The sequence below is a fragment of the Vespa mandarinia genome, chromosome 9 (genome assembly GCF_050613455.1).
Source record: "Vespa mandarinia isolate Hongniang chromosome 9, ASM5061345v1, whole genome shotgun sequence".
In the NCBI taxonomy this organism is placed as follows: Eukaryota; Metazoa; Arthropoda; class Insecta; order Hymenoptera; family Vespidae; genus Vespa; species Vespa mandarinia.
The window spans coordinates 6,090,508-6,107,982 of record NC_140818.1 but is presented as its reverse complement, the minus strand read 5'-3'; the positions used below and the strand labels follow the sequence as shown (position 1 = coordinate 6,107,982).

The 17,475-nt window shown below is 42.0% G+C and overlaps 1 protein-coding gene across 4 annotated transcripts in view; it reads right to left on the bottom strand.

The window, feature by feature from the left end:
• The window catches only part of LOC118443233 (homeobox protein prospero), a 36,730-nt gene that overhangs the window by 14,719 nt on the left and 4,536 nt on the right, over positions 1-17,475 (bottom strand). For all 4 annotated transcript variants that reach the window (XM_035869877.2, XM_085659154.1, XM_035869875.2 and 1 more), the window contains exon 3: positions 15,001-15,155. In XM_035869877.2, the coding sequence (XP_035725770.1) occupies positions 15,001-15,155 (155 nt within the window). The remainder of the gene's footprint in view (positions 1-15,000; positions 15,156-17,475) is intronic.

The following is a 17,475-nucleotide window of genomic DNA, read 5'->3' as shown; positions in this document are numbered from 1 at the left end:
TAAATTACTGAACCTAAAACTTAAATCTGGGAACTATTACTTGCTGTGCGAGTACTCTACCAACTAAACTACTCAGTCCCTCCACCTTCGTGCAAATGCCTAGTAGTTATGTTATGGAGGAGTCTCGATCCTACATTTTGCACATCTGTCCCGAAGCTCTAATGCCTGCTGGGACGACAATGAGGCAGTTAAGTCCTTGGCGCATCGGCTGAGTACACACGGCGTTACGGACAGCGAGAGACGAAGAAGGAGAAACTGAGATGGAGTAAAAGAGTGAGCGAGAAAGAGACAGAGAGAGAGAGAGAGAGAGAGACAGAGAGAAACAGAGAGAGAGAGAGAGAGAGAGAGAGAGAGAGAGAGAAAGAAAGAGACAGAGAGAGAAAGAGAGAAAGAGAGAGAGAAGGATGGAAAGGGAGACGTACGAATACGGAAAGAGACCAGAGAGAGATGGAGTAGGGCAATCCCCTGAAACGTACGTTCATGAGCGTGCGTTGAAGTGAGATAGAGAGAGAGAGAGAGAGAGAGAGAGAGAGAGAGAGAGAGAGAGAGAGAAAGACAGACAGAGAGTGAGGGCGAGTGAACGAGCAAGAGAAAGATAGAGAAAAAGAGCACACGGAAACGCATATACGAAGGCGAGCGTAGGAGAAGGGTTGCCTAGGTTAGGGACTCGGAAAACATCCTTTGTCGAATACCCTACCGGGACCGCTCAACCGCCCGGCAACTCGTTCAACCCGCTGAGAAAAAATCAATAATTCTTTGTTGTCAAGTTTACCTCCTGTCATACCATGCTAAACCACATTACGAGTTCAACGTTGGAAAGGGTGTAAGATGAGGAAACCAAAAGGAATCTTCCTCGTGTTCCAATCTTCCAAATATCTTTCCAAAGGGCAATACAATCGTTTTATTTATATATATGTATATATATATACGTATATATTTCGGTCGATAAGAATGATCTTATCGTCGATATTATTACGTCCTGTGAATGAAATTACGTAGAGAATGAAAGGAAATACAAAGTAAAAAATAAAATTTCTTACGTAGAATAAACGGAGGGTAATAAATTAGCAAGCCCTATCGTGCTAAGCGTATTTCGTTCGAATCGCGCTATAAAAGAAACCTATCGATAGTTCTTATTCGCATGCGTGCATCGTGGCCGATTACACATTGAGATCGAAGGGTCCACGTTGAAGGGAAGGGAGATTTTGATATTTACCCCAAAAACTTAGAAAAAAGAGCTCCCTTGTTTTCTATCGGAACACGGGTGCGTCGTGAGATCATCGCGTGATCTACGGAAAACCGTTATGCGTTCGATGGGGTGAGCAAAGAAAAGTGACAGTGGAAAAAGAGAGAAAAAGAGAAGGAGAGAGGAAGAGAGGTAGGATGATAGCTTTAGGGGTGGAACTCATGGCAGTAGGGCAGTAGGTTAGCTAGGGGCGGTAGCCACCCTCCCAGCATCTCTAGTGCGTATAGTTCGTTGGGTAACAGTAAATAGGATTTACTAGACAACTGTCGACCACCGGGTAGGAACCTAGGCAACTGTAAATATTCGATGAGATTACGTTTATGTCTGTTAAACGATCCCGCTTCGGCGAACCCAGGTAAATGCCCTTCTTTCTTTGGGTGTCATAATGGAATTCATAATGGAAGAGGATTCCTCATGATGCTTGATTGAAAGATTATCGAAAATGCTGTTTGGTCCATCATTTTAAATCATTTTAAAAAATCTCATAAATTTATCGATATTTATTTAATCCTAGCCAATGAGATCGTAAAGTTTTTTTACCGATCTCGTATTACTATTGACGCATTACTTCGACGTTAATTTTGTAAATTAAATTCGAAGTGAAAATACAACTGGCGAGGACATATAGACTCGACTAGGCCAGTAATCGATACAAAAATGTAGTTTCCATTTTTCTCTTTACCAATTCAACCGAGGTTACTACTTCTTTAACGACAACACGTTTTGGCGGCCTACTTGTCGCCCGTATGCAATAATGTAAGATAGTCATTTTGCTTAGTTCGTTTGCCCGCATGCTTCTACCATACTCAAGAGGTGACTTGGCATATGGGCGATTTGCATACGACGTCGACGAACAAATGTTTCTACGATCGCCGTTCCGTATAAATAATCTTGGAAAAGATGTACTAAAAAGAATGAGATTAGGAGAATTCCATGTATTTTAACATTTCTCGAAAGTGAAAATATTAAAGAGAAAATTACATCGGTATATTTATTCGTGTGTATTTTTTTTTTTCTTTCTTTTTTTTTTTGTTTCTCTTCAATATTCTTGTACTAATTTATTAGGACGTATAATAAATATTAATAAATGAGGCGGCACGTTTGAGGTGATTTTACCGAAATCGTTGGTGACGTTCGTAGAATTCGAAGAGTCGACGAAGGGCTGTTTGAGAAGGGTAGGAACGGCACGTTTAAATCGATTTTCGAGTGCTTTCGATTTTACCGTATTCCTTCACGCGAGAGCGTAATCTCGCTTCGAAAAGAACTCGATCGAGTCGGAAAGTGCCGAACACAGAGAAAAGAGAGAAGAAGAGAGAAAAGAGAGAAAGAGAGCGAAAACGCGGGTAGAAGACCGGCAATACCTAGGAGAAGGGTAATATCCAGTGACGAATAGTGTTTGATCTGGCTCTGCGCCATGGTGTAAAGGACAGATGCAATTTGCCTGATATCGTTTTACTGACAAAAATATCGAATGACGTGGCGCCGCCAAGAGTCGTGACACGAATGGTCCCTTCCCCCTACCTACCCCTACTCTCACCACCTGATCTCCACACCCACCCCCGCGCGTCTTCGAGAGGAGCACGACGGATATTATCGTCCGGCCCAACGGGTATTCCGGAAAATCTTTTTTACAAGCTTTTTCAATTAACTCCGACGACGCTGCTATCGTCCTCGCTGACGACCTCTGTTAACCGTCCCACCTCTTTCCTATCTTTCTCTTTCTCTACCTTCGTCCCTTGCAACTCGTTTGTTACGTTCTTCCACCCCTCGCCAAATTTCCTTTAACTCACGATTTTCAAGCAAATGCATCAGGCTCAATCGATCGATCAAAATAATCACGCGTTGAAAAAGTTGCGAGATTATCAAAATTAAAATAGTTTAGAATTTACTTTTAACGCTTTCGTTCATCGATTACATTTTTCCCACAATTTTCCAAGGCCGACGTTACTTTACATTGCGAGACTAGAAATAATAATTAACTAGCACGTATGAAAATGAATCATTGACTTTTAACGTCGAACCTATCGACAACATAATCTTATTACTTCTGCTAGGAAAAATGCTCAAACGTTTCAAACATTGTAACACATTAAAGCGTATTTCGCGAATATATGTGACTTCGCGTTACTTCCCATCCAGAAGAAGGTAGAGAGATGATAAAGTTAGTATGAGCTTTTTTTCTCTGGTCCTCACCCTCCCTTCAAAAAAGAGACATTATTTATATCATCGTCTGCCGCGAGTCGTACATTTTTTCCTGCCCGAAGAAGCGAGGAACGGTAGAAAAATGGCAAAAATTTAATGCATTTTACTCCGTCTGAATCGAGATGTCGTAGATCCTGATTAAAAAAAAAAAAAAAAAAAAAAAAAAAAAGAGAAAAAAAGAAAGAAAAAAAAGGAAAAGAAAAAAAAACAGAAAAAAAAGAAAAAAGAAAGGAAAAACAAAAAGAGAGGCAACGAAAAAGTGATGGAGAAGGAGATGGAGAAGGGGTACACGAATGGAGGGAGAGACAAATGGAGGAAGGAGGCACGTAAAGCGAAATGAGATAGGTAGATAGGTAGAAGGATAGACAGATAAACGGAACAGAAAGAGAGAAAGAAAGAAAGAGTGGAGAGAGTAAAAAGCAGAGGAGAGTAGGAAGACGCGATGTGTGACCAGAGAGAGAGAGAGAGAGAGAGAGAAGCAGAGAGAGAAAGACAGAGACAGAGAGACAGAGAGAGAGAGAGAAAGAGAGATAAAACGAGCGAGGAAGAGAGAAACGGATGAGTCGTGCATGCGGAAGAGCCGGGAAGGACGACGAATTGGGGCGAGGGCAGGGGGTGGGATTTCAAACGAAATCAATTCAGAGTCGCTGTCCAGCCGAACGTTACCCTCGCGAACGCCGGGATAAATGTTGGCCGAAACAGTAATTTCACGCCCAGTCCCCGGCACGTCTGATCCTGTCGCTTTAGTGCACGATACACCGTCTCGCTGGATCGCCCGTACAGTTACTCTACGGTGCGAAATTTTCACCAATTTCGATATCTCGAATTTTCTTCCCTCTTTCATCTTCGTAGAGAAATTTATTTAAATTGATTGTTTTTCCCTTTTTTTTCTTTTCTTTTTTTTTTCTTGTTTTTTTCTTTTTTTTTTTTGTTTTTCGAATAAGAACGAAATATTAGAAACATCCTTTAAGAACAACTTAATATCGATAGTAATAATTATTTTACGTATATTAATCGTAGTTTCGTACGAGAGTTATCGAAAAGAAAATATGTCTATTATATTCTTTATTTGTTCTCATGGAAAATAATATGAAGTACCCGTATTCATGCAATGAAGAAATTCCAAGAGAAAGCCCGAATTACCGGCAAAAAATCGTCAATTACCGGCTTCTTTCGTGTACGTTGAGACGAACCAAACAATTCGGTCAAAGATTATTTTATGTAACTTTTTTATCTGTATCAAGAGTGTACAAATATTCTTTCTATACTTCGGGAAAGAAAGAAAGAGTACGACCGATAGAACGGTCGTCAAAATGGAAAAGAAAAGAAAGGTAAAGAGTGAGATAGATAGATAGATAGATAGATAGATAGATAGATAGACAGAAAGAGAGAGAAAGAGAGAGAGAGAGAGAGAGAGAGAGAGAGAAAGAGAAACTACGAGAGAAGGAGAGGGAGAGTAGAGAACCGAGTAATACGAGGGCATAACGAAGTCGACGATAATCCATGCACGGACAATTTCATTTCTACCACGCAATCCCGTCTTTTACTCTCCCTCCCTCTCCAACTCCCTCTTTCTCGCTTTCTTTCCCTCTTTCTCTCTCATTTTCTCTCTATCTCTCTCTATCCTACTTTCATCTCTCTCCATCTCTATTTCCCTTTATCTCTCATCCGAGTCTGCGCGGTAGCTTTTTTGATAAACTGTTTTCCGCGTTTTTCACCGGTGGATGTAAATTAAATCCTCCATGGAGGCCGACGGAGGCTCACGTCTCCCGGCTGCCCCCAGGATTCGTCCCTCCTCCGTACTCTACTATTCTCTCTCTCTCTCTCTCTCTTTCTCTTTCTCTCTATCTCTCTCTCTCTCTAGCCCCTTCGCCCGCGAGCCATCGCGGCGTATACAAAGCCGATTAGGACGGGACACTGGGAACATTATCATTTTGCATTTTTCGAGCGAAGCGGACGAGATCGCATTCCTCACCCCCTATCTTTATTTCCCTTTCTCTCTCTCTCTCTCTCTCTCTCTCTCTCCCTCATTCTCTATTGATCTCTTTTTTCTCTAAATGGACGTATGCACAGTATCTCACGCGCAACGTGCGTGCACCCAGAGATCTCCTCAACAAGGGAATGAAAAATCGTGCCTCTGACTGGCAGCCTAGCTAAGCAAATTCACTGTGAATCCTCGATGTGTGCGTAAGGATTATGAAAAATGTTAATAGTAATGCACGCTTTTACGATGGATCATATTACTATAAGTAGTCTTGATATGTAATCCGTTTTTCCTTTTTTTTTTTTTATTTCCTATCGATATTATTTTAAGCTGACGCCCGCTTAAATGTCTGTTCAGTCAGTGAAACTGAAGAAATTGTAAGTTCTGTTGATAAAATGAAATATACTTCAATGAAAATGAACATAATAAAATATCAAGTCGCAAAGAAGAAATGGAAATTTGCAAATGATTCAATGTACCAAGGAAGAAAAGAAGATTGCAGGACAAGAAGAGTCAATATTTGTATGTCGTAAATATTCCCCGAATAGAGACGTCTGTTTAATAGTCGAAAGGACGAGAACCTTTATTTGTCTCGCGTTTTCACTGATGCCGGGTGGCATGTAACCGTGAAAACAAAACAAACGACAACCCATCCTGTCTTTTCTCTAGTCCACCCCATCTACCCTCTACTCTTCTTGTCCAAGTAATGCATCCTAAGTAGTGCACCGACGTATAAGCTGCCGGGAGCAGAACTGGGCAGTCAGCCAAGTGTTTTCTTCGTGGATCACTGAACTATTTCCAATATTTCTTAGGGAAACGAAAGAGGCGTATCGCTTACAATGCATATCCCAATGAACGGAAAATAAGAAGAAAGAGCGTCGAGAACAACGGCGAATTGTTCATGAAGAGTCGCTATTAGATAGCCCAAAATAAATAGAAAAGTCTGTCGAAAGAAACGAATCGTTTTCACGCGGAAAACTTACCACGAGAAATTAAATAATCACATCAAATCTGGCCATTTTGTTAGAATTGCAGTATATATATATATATATATAAAATCTCATTGAGAAGGGATCGCAAGACGCGTTCTTTTGGCAGATATTTTCTCTAGTGGGGTCAACGAACTGTTTCGCTGGTCCGACATCAAGAAGCGGAAAGGAGATTCACTGTAAGGGAGGAGAAATTGGAGGAGGATGAGGAGGTGGTGGGAGTGAGTCTTTAGCAGAGAGTGTACCGTACTCATGCTGCAAGTAGCAGCTCATAGCGGCGGATTAGCCTTGCAGTGGCGATGCTTACATCCCCTATAAAGCACCCCCTGCCATCGTCCTCTGCCTACCTCCGTCCTCTCCACCGCCTCGACCCCCTTCGAAACCCCGTCAGCCAACCCCCGCCTCCTTCGTTGTTCCTCCCGCGATAGCCCTGCGGCCACCGCATTGTCTGCCGCCCAGCCAATACCCGTCGTGTTTCTCATACTTGTGTTCATTATCAAAAAATTCGAAAAGGAACGACGATGCTGCTACTACTGCTGCTACTAGTGCTGCTGCCTCTACCGTTGCTACTACTTACCCGCCTACCCGTTGCACCATGAGCATGAACCCCTTATGTTACCGAACTGACATTCTACGAGGGTAAAACCGGTACACCCTCGTCTGATCAAGACTTCCTCTTTCTGATCATTCGAACGTTAAATCGGTCTACGACATCTTGATATGATAAATAAATGTTTATAATCGTCCCGATCAAGCTAATAAACATTGTATGGTACATTTAAACATTAATTATTTATAGAGACTTTTCATATACCTACAATGTCTTACGGATAATTGATATAAAATTATTTTTTCTTACAATTGACCGAATAAAATAGCGAGAGCAAGGTAAGTTACTTCATGCATAAAACATCGCTCGTTCTTTTAATTTAATCTCATTAAGGGAAGTACATTTTCGTGGAGACAGAGGTACGAAATCATTTTGAAGGCGCTACGTTAGACCGGTAGTATACTATTCATCCTATGCATTATACCGAACCTTGAGAATTTCACTTGACGAAGGCTAGGTCAGGGCAAGAGAAGAACGATGAAAGCGGTGGTGTGTAAATAGGGACAGAAATACTGGAAGAAGGGAAACAACGTTAGCCGGAAAACTCACAACGTTTCGTGCAACTCTTCGAGGTAGTTTCGCGTCGACGAAGTAAGAAAAGTAAGAGAAGAGTGGTGGCAACGTTGACGTAGCAAGGGTGACGTAAGGGTTAAAAAAAAGAAGAATGAAAGAGAAAACAGAAGAGAGAAGAAGAAAAGGAAAGAGAACGAAAGCGAGAGAGAGAGAAAGAGAGAGAGAGAGAGAGAGAGAAAGAAGAAAAAGGAAAAGAGGGAGAAGAGAGGGGGTGAAAGCGTCAGAGAAAGAAGGAAAGGAATAATGTAACCAAGACAGAGATTTCGCTGCCGCGGGGTTTTTGAACGAACCGTAGAGAAACGAAGAAGGGTGTAAGAGGTGGTGGAGGAAGTTCTGATAGAGATGGTAAGCGGGTTGAGGGGGTGGTTGGAAAAAGTAATAGAGTGAGAGAGTGAGAGAGAGAAAGAGAGAGAGAGAGAGCGTGGATGGGATGGAAGGGGTGCCTAGGCAGTCGAGGCGCACGGCCAAGAGAGAGCCAAGCGCCACTAATTAGTGCCAAGAACGTAATTAAGTAATTTTTAATTAAGTGACTGCCGTTTACGCGCACAACCACCACCTACGAATGACGAAGGTAGTAGCCTCGCTCGATGCAAGGTGCGTCATCCCCCTTTAGCCGCGACGCAAATCGAATTTCCTCTCTTCTCTTTCGTTTTCTCTTTCTCTCTCTCTCTCTCTCTCTCTCTCTCTCTCTCTCTCTTTCTTCTTTTTCTTTTTCTTTTTTCACGAGGAATCCGTTTTCGTACAGATAATCCGTCGATATCGTGGCCATGTCATCCCCTTGGGCATATAAAATGCATCGACGAGTTCCTTCGAGTGAATTTATAATCTCCTACTATGTACAATAATTCATCCCACGTCAAATATTGCGTTTAGTTTTCAAGACTCTTCATTTATGTATATATATATACACACATACTCATAGATTTAAAAATACTCCTTTTTGATAATAATTCTCATTTTATTCTCTATTACCAACGAACAGCTGTACATATTACGAATGATTAAAATCCGTCCGTAAGCTTTAGAAAATGTTTCGCCTTCTCGAAGGTACAATACTCACGGTGCAACGTTGAATGAGGCACCCTGGTCGCGGCAAAAAAGGTAGTAAAAGTCTTGATAGGGGTAGGTCGGTATTGTAGGTTTCTACCTACCGGGAGGCAACCGTTAGTAGTAGGAGTAGCAGTAGCAGCAGCAGAAACGGCAGTAAGTAGCGGTACCCAAAGAGTTGCCACTCCATTGTGCCATGTACTGAGTTTTAATTAAGGAGCTGGCGCGAATTTCTCGAGATCTCGCATGCGCATCTATATGTATTCGCAACTCGCACATAGACGATATTTAAGTCAGTACTCGGATACATTCTTACGTATACGAGTATATATAGCTATGTATACCTATATACGTGTGTGTGTAATGTATATATATATATACATATACATACACACATACATACATATATATATATATATAGATAATAATTGTGTATAGTGAGTTCTGCGTACGTAGAAGAAACAAACAAGAGATTTTCTTTGTAAAGATCGAGAGTCCTTGTGGCAAACGAGTCGGCCTGTGTCTTTTTCTTCAGCTGTGCTTCTTTTCCCTTCTTTCTTCCTTTCGAGGAGGAGCAGGTATAGCCAACAGCAAGGCCGCGGCCCGAAAGTCAAAGACCAAAGTTTCCTTCTTCTCATTAGAGGGCTACGAAACTGCTACGATACATCCTACCGTCTACCCCTTTATCCCCCAGTCCACCCCCACTCCTTTCATTACAGTTAGCAGTCGTCAACGTTCTCCTCTCCGTTCGATCTGCTACCTCCGTTGGTCTTACCACCTCTCGTTCGCTTTTGTCTCAAAGGATCCGTACTTGCTCATTTCGTCCAGGATCCCTTCTTTCACTCGAGGGCTGGCTCATCGTCGTTTGCTCGGTTGAGAAATAAAGAGAGAACGAAGAAGACAGAAAACAAGCTTCGTCGATGGTTAAAACGAAGACAAGAAAAGAGAACAAACTCGTAATTTTTTTTTGGTACTTCTCGATCGCGCATCTTCGATTTCGGATAAACTACCTTGGAGAATCTTTTGCATTGAAGTTACTTAACGAATAACTAGCCGTCTCTCAGGAGAAGCAAAATAGCAGAAATCGAGGAAAGAAAGAAGAAGAAATTATGAACTAGTAAGCCACGGAAGGGTGGAAATTCCACGAGGGAAGGAAGTAGGGAGAAGCGGAGAAAAGATTATGAGAGCATAATAATTACAAGGCCTCCACTTACGTCCTTCCGGCACTACTTCGGAATCTCACATACTCTCGGAATACGCGGGAGAATGCACGAGCTACGTAAACGTCTCCGTGCTCATGTAGGAAAAGGAGGAGGAGGAGGAGAAAGAGAAAAAAGCGAAGAAGAGAAAGAGGAGGAGAAACGAACGCCTGTGGGACTACGTAATATACACACGCGTGTAGTCCGTCTCTACGTCAAGCCTCGAAATTTTCCTCAGTTTCAACCCCCTCCTATCTTTTTTTTCTCTCTTCCCTCGCTCGCAGCCAGCTTGTTCCTCACAATAAGAGAGAAAACCGTGGCTCGTCGTTCTCCTCCATCTCCGCCCCCTATTCCTCCTTCTCCTCCTCTTCCTCCTCCTCGCGTGTGTGCCTTCCAACCTGTGAGTTCTACTCTACGCGAAGGTAGCTAGGTGGCCGCGTGTGCGCGCGCGCAAGCATGGCCTAAGAACACGCGTGACGCTCACGCGCGTCTAGCCTTTTCGCTAAATGGCCCTCGCGCTTGTATGCTGTTTACCACCCGACCACCCACGTACGCCTTCCTCTGCCAGGCTAACCTGACTCACCTATTCCTACTACTACGATACTATCACTACTACTATTATTATTACTATTACTACTACGACTACGACTACTACTATGACGACCTCGCCTCTTCATCCCACTCTCAGTTGGCATGCACAATCTTGTGGGATTAAAACACAAGCTTGGAGAAGGAAGAGAAGAGCCGGAGAAAACGTACCGGTCCCGTGTGTGGAGAGATTTCCTACCACCCTTGTCTTTCCCTTTCTTTCTCTCTCTCTCTCTCTCTCTCTCTCTCTTTCTTTCTCTTCCTCTCTTGTGCCTTTTCTCTTCGTTTGTACTCAAGATTTCGGTAAACCGACTACTACCTCAGCGTTTTAATTGGTCGGTCTTCTTTCTAAACTCCGGACTTTTATCAAGGAAACTCATAGACTGTCCATGAAAAGGATTCTTATGATGATACAGAATAGTGCTAAAGACGTTTATTAGATCGATTTAATATATTTCATCTTCTTTTCTTTTTCTTTTTTATTCTTTCTTTTCAAATACAATAAAATAAGATGTCTTGCATCTAATAATTTTGTAATACGATATTGTTCTGCGTTTGTACGTTTACTCCGTTTATCGATTATATATTGTACAATCGAGACAGTGAGATAAGAATCATAGGAAAGAGCAATTTCTACTTAGAAAATTACTCCGTTATTATCTAAATAGCCTTTGAAGCGTTTCCTTACCACACAACGGATATGTCTGTGTATGTTACGAAACGATCGAGAATTGATAACGACGAAGACGAAGAATAAGTTAGGAAAAGGTAGAAAAAAGAATAACTGATGGTAGAAGGAGTGAAAAGGGGTTGTAGACTACCGGTCGTCCTCTTTAGAGAATTATTGAGGATTTGGCGACGATAAACAACCCCCTTGAGAACGTCACAAGGTAAATTCGTTCAGCTACATCATTATTACAGGACTTGAGAGAGAGAGAGAGAGAGAGAGAGAGAGAGAGAGAGAGAGAGAGAGAGAGAGAGAGAGAGAGAGAGAGAGAGAGAGAGAGAGAGAAAGAGAAAGAGCTTCCGATTCTTTTTATTTATCTCTTGCGCTCACTTTCTCTTATTAACGTTCAAGAACCATAAACTTCCGCGGCTCATCGCTATCCGATCTCTGCCATTTATTCATTAATTACGTAAAATTATTTTTATCCCTAAATAATCATCTCTTTTTTTTCCTTTTTTTTTTTTTTTTTTCTTTTGAACCTAAAGATGAACACGAAGGTACATGCACTTGTCTCATTTTAAACTAAAAAATATATCAGTCTATCTCATTAACTCTTTCAATTCGATGTATTACCAAGGATATATCAACTTATAGATTAAAAGAGGACACAAATATAACTTTCAATTGACGTTTCAAAAACTCAAAGTATTAGAATGCGTAAAAGGGATAAGTTCAAAGTTAAAGGATTTTTTCGCGACACAACCAAAGGAGAGATAGCGGTAAAACTCTCGTGCGAAGTAGATTTCACAGGTACATAAGGCTATGTCTGTGTATGTGTATGTGTGTGTGTGTGTGTGTGTGTGTTCGTTGTCCATTATACGACATAAAATTTCTTCCATTCCGGCGATAGGATCTGCCACCTCAGTGTCGCGTGTCGCAACGTGGAATCTGATAACGAGCTAACCCCAGTCCGCGCCTCGCTATCTTTTCATTCTCTCTGTCTTTCTCTTTCTCTCTCTCTCTCTCTCTCTCTCTCTTTTTCACGCACACTCGGAATACGTCAGACAAAGAGAGATGCCCGAAGATAGGGAGACGAAGGCACGAAGAAGACAGGCGAGTTTGCGCTCTCCCTCTATCATCCCCCGCCACCGACACGACCCCAATCACCCCCCGGCTAGCTTCATCGAACGAAGGCTGTCAATATATCCTTGGCATAAGCAGATCCGATGATGCACGCGTGATATTCGAGGACTCACCCTCTCCAGCCGTAAGACATCCATACGCTTTCGAGTCGACACGAGCGTGAGAAAATGGGGTGCGAAGGATCGCTTTGTAATCGTCTCGTCTCGTTCCTTCCTTCTCAACGCATTTTTTCTTTCTCTCTCTCTCTCTCTCTTTCTCGCCTTCTCTTTCTCTATCTCTCATTCTTTCTTTCTTTCTCTCTTACAACGATATGATTCCAAGGTTTTCCGTCATCGCTTTTGTTAAACGACAACTTCCAACGCTGGACAACATCAATAGGATATTCAGTTTCTTTTCTTATTCACCGAGTTTCAATCTTTCTTGTTTTATTTTCTATTTTACAAACGTTTCTTCGAAACGTTTCCATTCTAGTATGTCCTGACGGAAGCACCGATGAATGTTAAATTAAAAAGAGTGGATCGACTTTCGGCTGAGAATCTTATCGAAAGGTCGATCAACGTTGGTCATATAAACGAAGAAAGATAGAAAAAGTGAAAAAGTCGAAGGACTAATCGGATACATTGCGTCGTAAAGTAAAGCCGTCGTTGGTGCCGCTTTCAAGCGGTTCTCGTGACAAAAGTACAACGATGGCTCATAGGGTGTCGAGGGGTGAGTTGATAGAGGCTAGGGTGTACACGTAGGAGCGTAGAATAATGTGCCGAGGTATTTCCGCATAGGAAGCCGTGCATTAGGCTATCAGATCGAGCACGCTCGACGCCGCCGACTGGAGAACGAGCAAGAAAAAGTCCAGCTAAACTCTTACGTGATTAGCCACAAAAGGAAACATGGCATACTGTCAGTTCGTGCCCAGAAACCTTTTGAGTATTGTCTTTGAGGATAACACGAACAACCCTTGCATTTTTCACTTCTTTATAACTTCGGATAATAAGAAAACTGGGAGGATGATATTTAGAAGATCTTCTAATCAAAATTAAACTAATAAAAATGATCAATTAAAACAAGCAAAAAAGCAATATATATATATGATCGTCAAGAGCATTAAGGGATACAAATTTATTTGTATTGAGGATTTTTATTCGCCTCTTTTTTCATTTGAAAAAGAAAGATAAAAAGAGAAATGAAGAGATAGAGGAAATTTTAAAAGTTTTCGCGTGCCTCGCCAAGAGACCTTGTCTCCCATGATACTCGAAGGCTGGAATACGAAGAACATGTTAGAAAAAAATTGTACGAGAGAGAACAAGCGGACAAGAGTGTAAAAGAGAGAGAGAGAGAGAGAGAGAGACAAACAGACAGACAGATAGAGAGAAAGAAGGAGGGAAAATGAGAGTGGGGATAGAAGCGGCAAAGAGAGAGAATCGGATGAGGAAAGAACGAACCCCGCAGGCCGCAACGAAACGACAGGACGAAAATGTAACTTGAAATATATTAGCTAGTAATTAGCTTTGTTCCTTGTCCCGGAAGCTGAGCGTGATGCAATTTTTGCCAGGCATTTCTAACTTCTACAACGCGTTCCCTTGCCCTCTCTTTTTCTCTGTCTTTCTCTTTTATGTCGGTTATGACAATGTTTTCAAAGAACCGAAAGATAAACGAATGAGTATGCAAGAGAAAGCCACTCGGCATATAGCAACAAGATGGACAAGCTTCTGCTCGCGAATTTTGATGCTTCTACCAGCGCTAAGTTCAATGCAAACGATAGTAGTAGTACCACAACTAGAATGAGTATACTTGTGTTTTTTATCCATCCTTTCCGGATTTCATGAGACTAATCGGGACGTTTTCTTTTTAATCTTCAGCACATTCACAAATCTCGTATACTAACTTAATCTTATATACCTCTCAAGAACAAGTATAAGCTCTCGATTATAATAAATCAATCTCAGTCATTGATTGAACTTTTTATTATGACGATGTATGATAATCTTTCTTATTCTTTTACTTTTCATAAGGGACAATCGTCAAAATAAAAGCAAGATGAGCACTTCATGACAATGAGTATATTCAAGTTGAGGAAAACTTATGAGCTTTCGAGGAGCAGAAAGGCGCGTATTCTTGCGATAAGAAAATAGTAATAACATAGTACCGAGATCACGTGTGGGCCTTCGTCCGCCTTATATCTCGGATCTGTACTGTACTCAGCCTAATTATAATCAGGCTAATGCCTACTGGCCGGTATGTGTCGGTACCCACAAACTCCTACGCCTTCGTACCTGCCGCAGTGTAGATACGTTACTTATCCCCAGCTGCTACTAGGGGATGGTAATTAAGATTCGGACACACCCATCGTGACTCTCGTCTCTTGGGCTCTGACCGCTTCTGTAAAGGGAGTGGTCGAGCCCTCGAAAACCTTGTTCTCGTTTGCATACACGGAACGTTTGCCAACGAGAGACGTCTTACATGATTTCGTTCGAAAGAACGAACCTTTTAGATTAAATTCGATTCGAACCTTTTAGATAAGAAATTCGAACTATGTCCGAACGAGAAACTAGGATCCACGATGGATCCAATCGAGACCTTTGACATTCAGAAATGTTCCGATTTAATTTTCATTCGTGCTACATGCGAATTGGACCAGCAACGTTGTGAGATCTAATTTTAACTTCCTTCAAATTCATCACGATAGTATGACAATGTTATATATATATATATATATATATATATATATATATATATGCATGAGTTGACGTGTACTCACCGGAAATTGGAGAACCACTTGACCAGCTGCGCTGTATTGTTCTTATTAAATTTGATGTCGGGGAAATACATCTTGAGGACGGCCGAAGACGGGTACCTTACCCAGAAGAACATCAGCTTCGCTTTCCTCAGATGCATCGGCGTCAGCGTCGACGAGTTCACCGTGGTTAAGGAAATATCTTATACATGTGTTTCTTTCAATAGATATCCCTAGATATAAGAAACATAAAGAACGTGTCCGCAAAGACAATCCGTAGGAGCTGTATCAGTGATCAAAGACGCGTAAGTCGAAGGATCGTAGAGCTCTAGAAATTTGTATCGTGTACGAGAATATCTCAAACTTAATCGTGTTTTCTTCGTATAAAATTGGATTAGAAATCGTACAAACTGTGGATATATCCCCATAGTAGGCGGTAGTAGGGGTCTAACGTTCTCGCTGAGGTTGACCTACGATTGGCCACATCTTCAACGGAAGCCTTACCGACTCCTTACCAGTAATAGGATCTCTTGATGTGGTTTCATCGCATTCTTATTCAGTTAATCCCTGTGTTCGAACTTTCACGGAGACGCATATCTTACTTGAGAAACTTTCGGCTAATTCTTAATGGCAGGACTTCATGGAGAACAGTTGTCATCAAGTTAAAAGAAAACAACGTCTACATTAAATTCTTTTCTTCGAAGAAGAAAATTTCACGATTCTCTAATACCATTCTTCCATTGAATACTAATAAATTATGATAACGAGACATTGAAAAGATTATTCCGCCCATCGGACAACCCTTAACCGACCACGGCAAGTTTAATTTTTTTCATAAATCCTTATATTATATCGAATTTGCGGGGGAATAGTTTTATTGTTGGAGAAAATTCTCGAGAAAGAAGAACGAAGGGAAGAAGTCGCGAATATATTTGGCGCGAAGGCCATGGCGAAACATTACAGACGAGGGTGAATCGAGAGAGATATGGAGAGAAAGAAAGAGAGAGAGAGAGAGAGAGAGAGAGAGAGAGAGAGAGAGAGAGAGAGGGAAAGAGAGGGGAGAGAGCTTACGGCCACGACGATACATGTGACGCGCTCGACCTACCCCACAGAGAGAAGAAAGAGAGAGTAGAGGAGAGAAAGAGAAAGAGAGAGGTAAAAAATGCGCCATTGATTTTACATCAAAGGCCGACTAAAAAGGTGGCAAAGAACGTCGTGTTGCCGATCGGATCGACACGGCGATGTTGCAGTTCTGACGATGCACCATCGTCTCGCACACATATACACAAAAACACACATGTATATGTTCTCTCGCGCCCCCACACAAGCCTCCCACCTACAACGTCCGGCCCTTCTCGTTTTCTCTTTCTGGATCCGTAAGCTCTTTCAAAAACTGAGAAGCCGATGCGAGGCTGCAAGCAAGGTGAGTCATGTGCAATAATCGAGCTGCTGAACTTTTCGCGCTGGTTGATCATTTTCCGACGATCGTACTAGGAACATGCCTTATCTCTCTCTCTCTCTTTCTCTTCGAAGCCGGATACGATAGCTATTTTTATGCTGTTAAAGCGTATCATCGGGTCAGCCCGTGGCCGCGCGGTGCATCGTTTGAGACTTTGAAAGAGAGACGCGGAAAAACTCGCGCCGAGAAGAATCATCGGGACCACGGATGCGTGCCGGCCGATAGAGTTTTTAATAGAAGCCTGGTTTAAAATTTCTTCCTCTTTTATACATAGAACTAACCTCGACCGCGTAAAGTCGAACGATGATAATATATACATATACATATACATATATATATATATATATATGCATGTAATTATGGAATAGATACTTTAATTTTCTTCTGTATCTTTATCTTGAGTTATCTTTTCTACAAAGTTATCGTAGAATGCTCCCTTCGTTACCGGGACTCACTAGTCAAGACGTATACTTACTAAACCGTTACGGGCTATCGCGTTTCCTCGAAGATTTCAACGCGCGAGCGGAGGTTGTCGACTACTAGTCAGAAACGTTATAGCGATAACACCGAGCTAGGAAGAAGGCGGAAACTCGATTGAAGTCGAAAGAACTGAAATACATGGAGAAACTGAGTTGGTCGACTTTCGTAATCTCGATACTAGGAAGAGAGAAATAGAGAGAGAGAGAGAGAGAGAAGAGGATTATCTACGATAAGTCGAAGAGACGCTCGCGATGGGAAGTTCGCGGAGCACCTCCTCCTTTACCTCTTCCACCTCCAGCTCGTTTCCGTGGTTGAATTCCGAAATTACGGGACAGATTATTGGCTTGCGAAGTTGGGTGAGACTCGAGGCTGAGGGCAGACCGAGTAGTAGGCAAAGAACTTTCGGTTTGGCGCGTTGTTGCCGGACAAACTCTACTCGTAGGTGCATCCAACATTAGCCTAACTCCGTGGCAAACTAATCTAACATTCGTCCGAGTCCTCCCTCTTTCCTCCATCTCTCTGTCTCTCCATCTCTCTCTGTCTGTCTCTCTCTCGTTCTC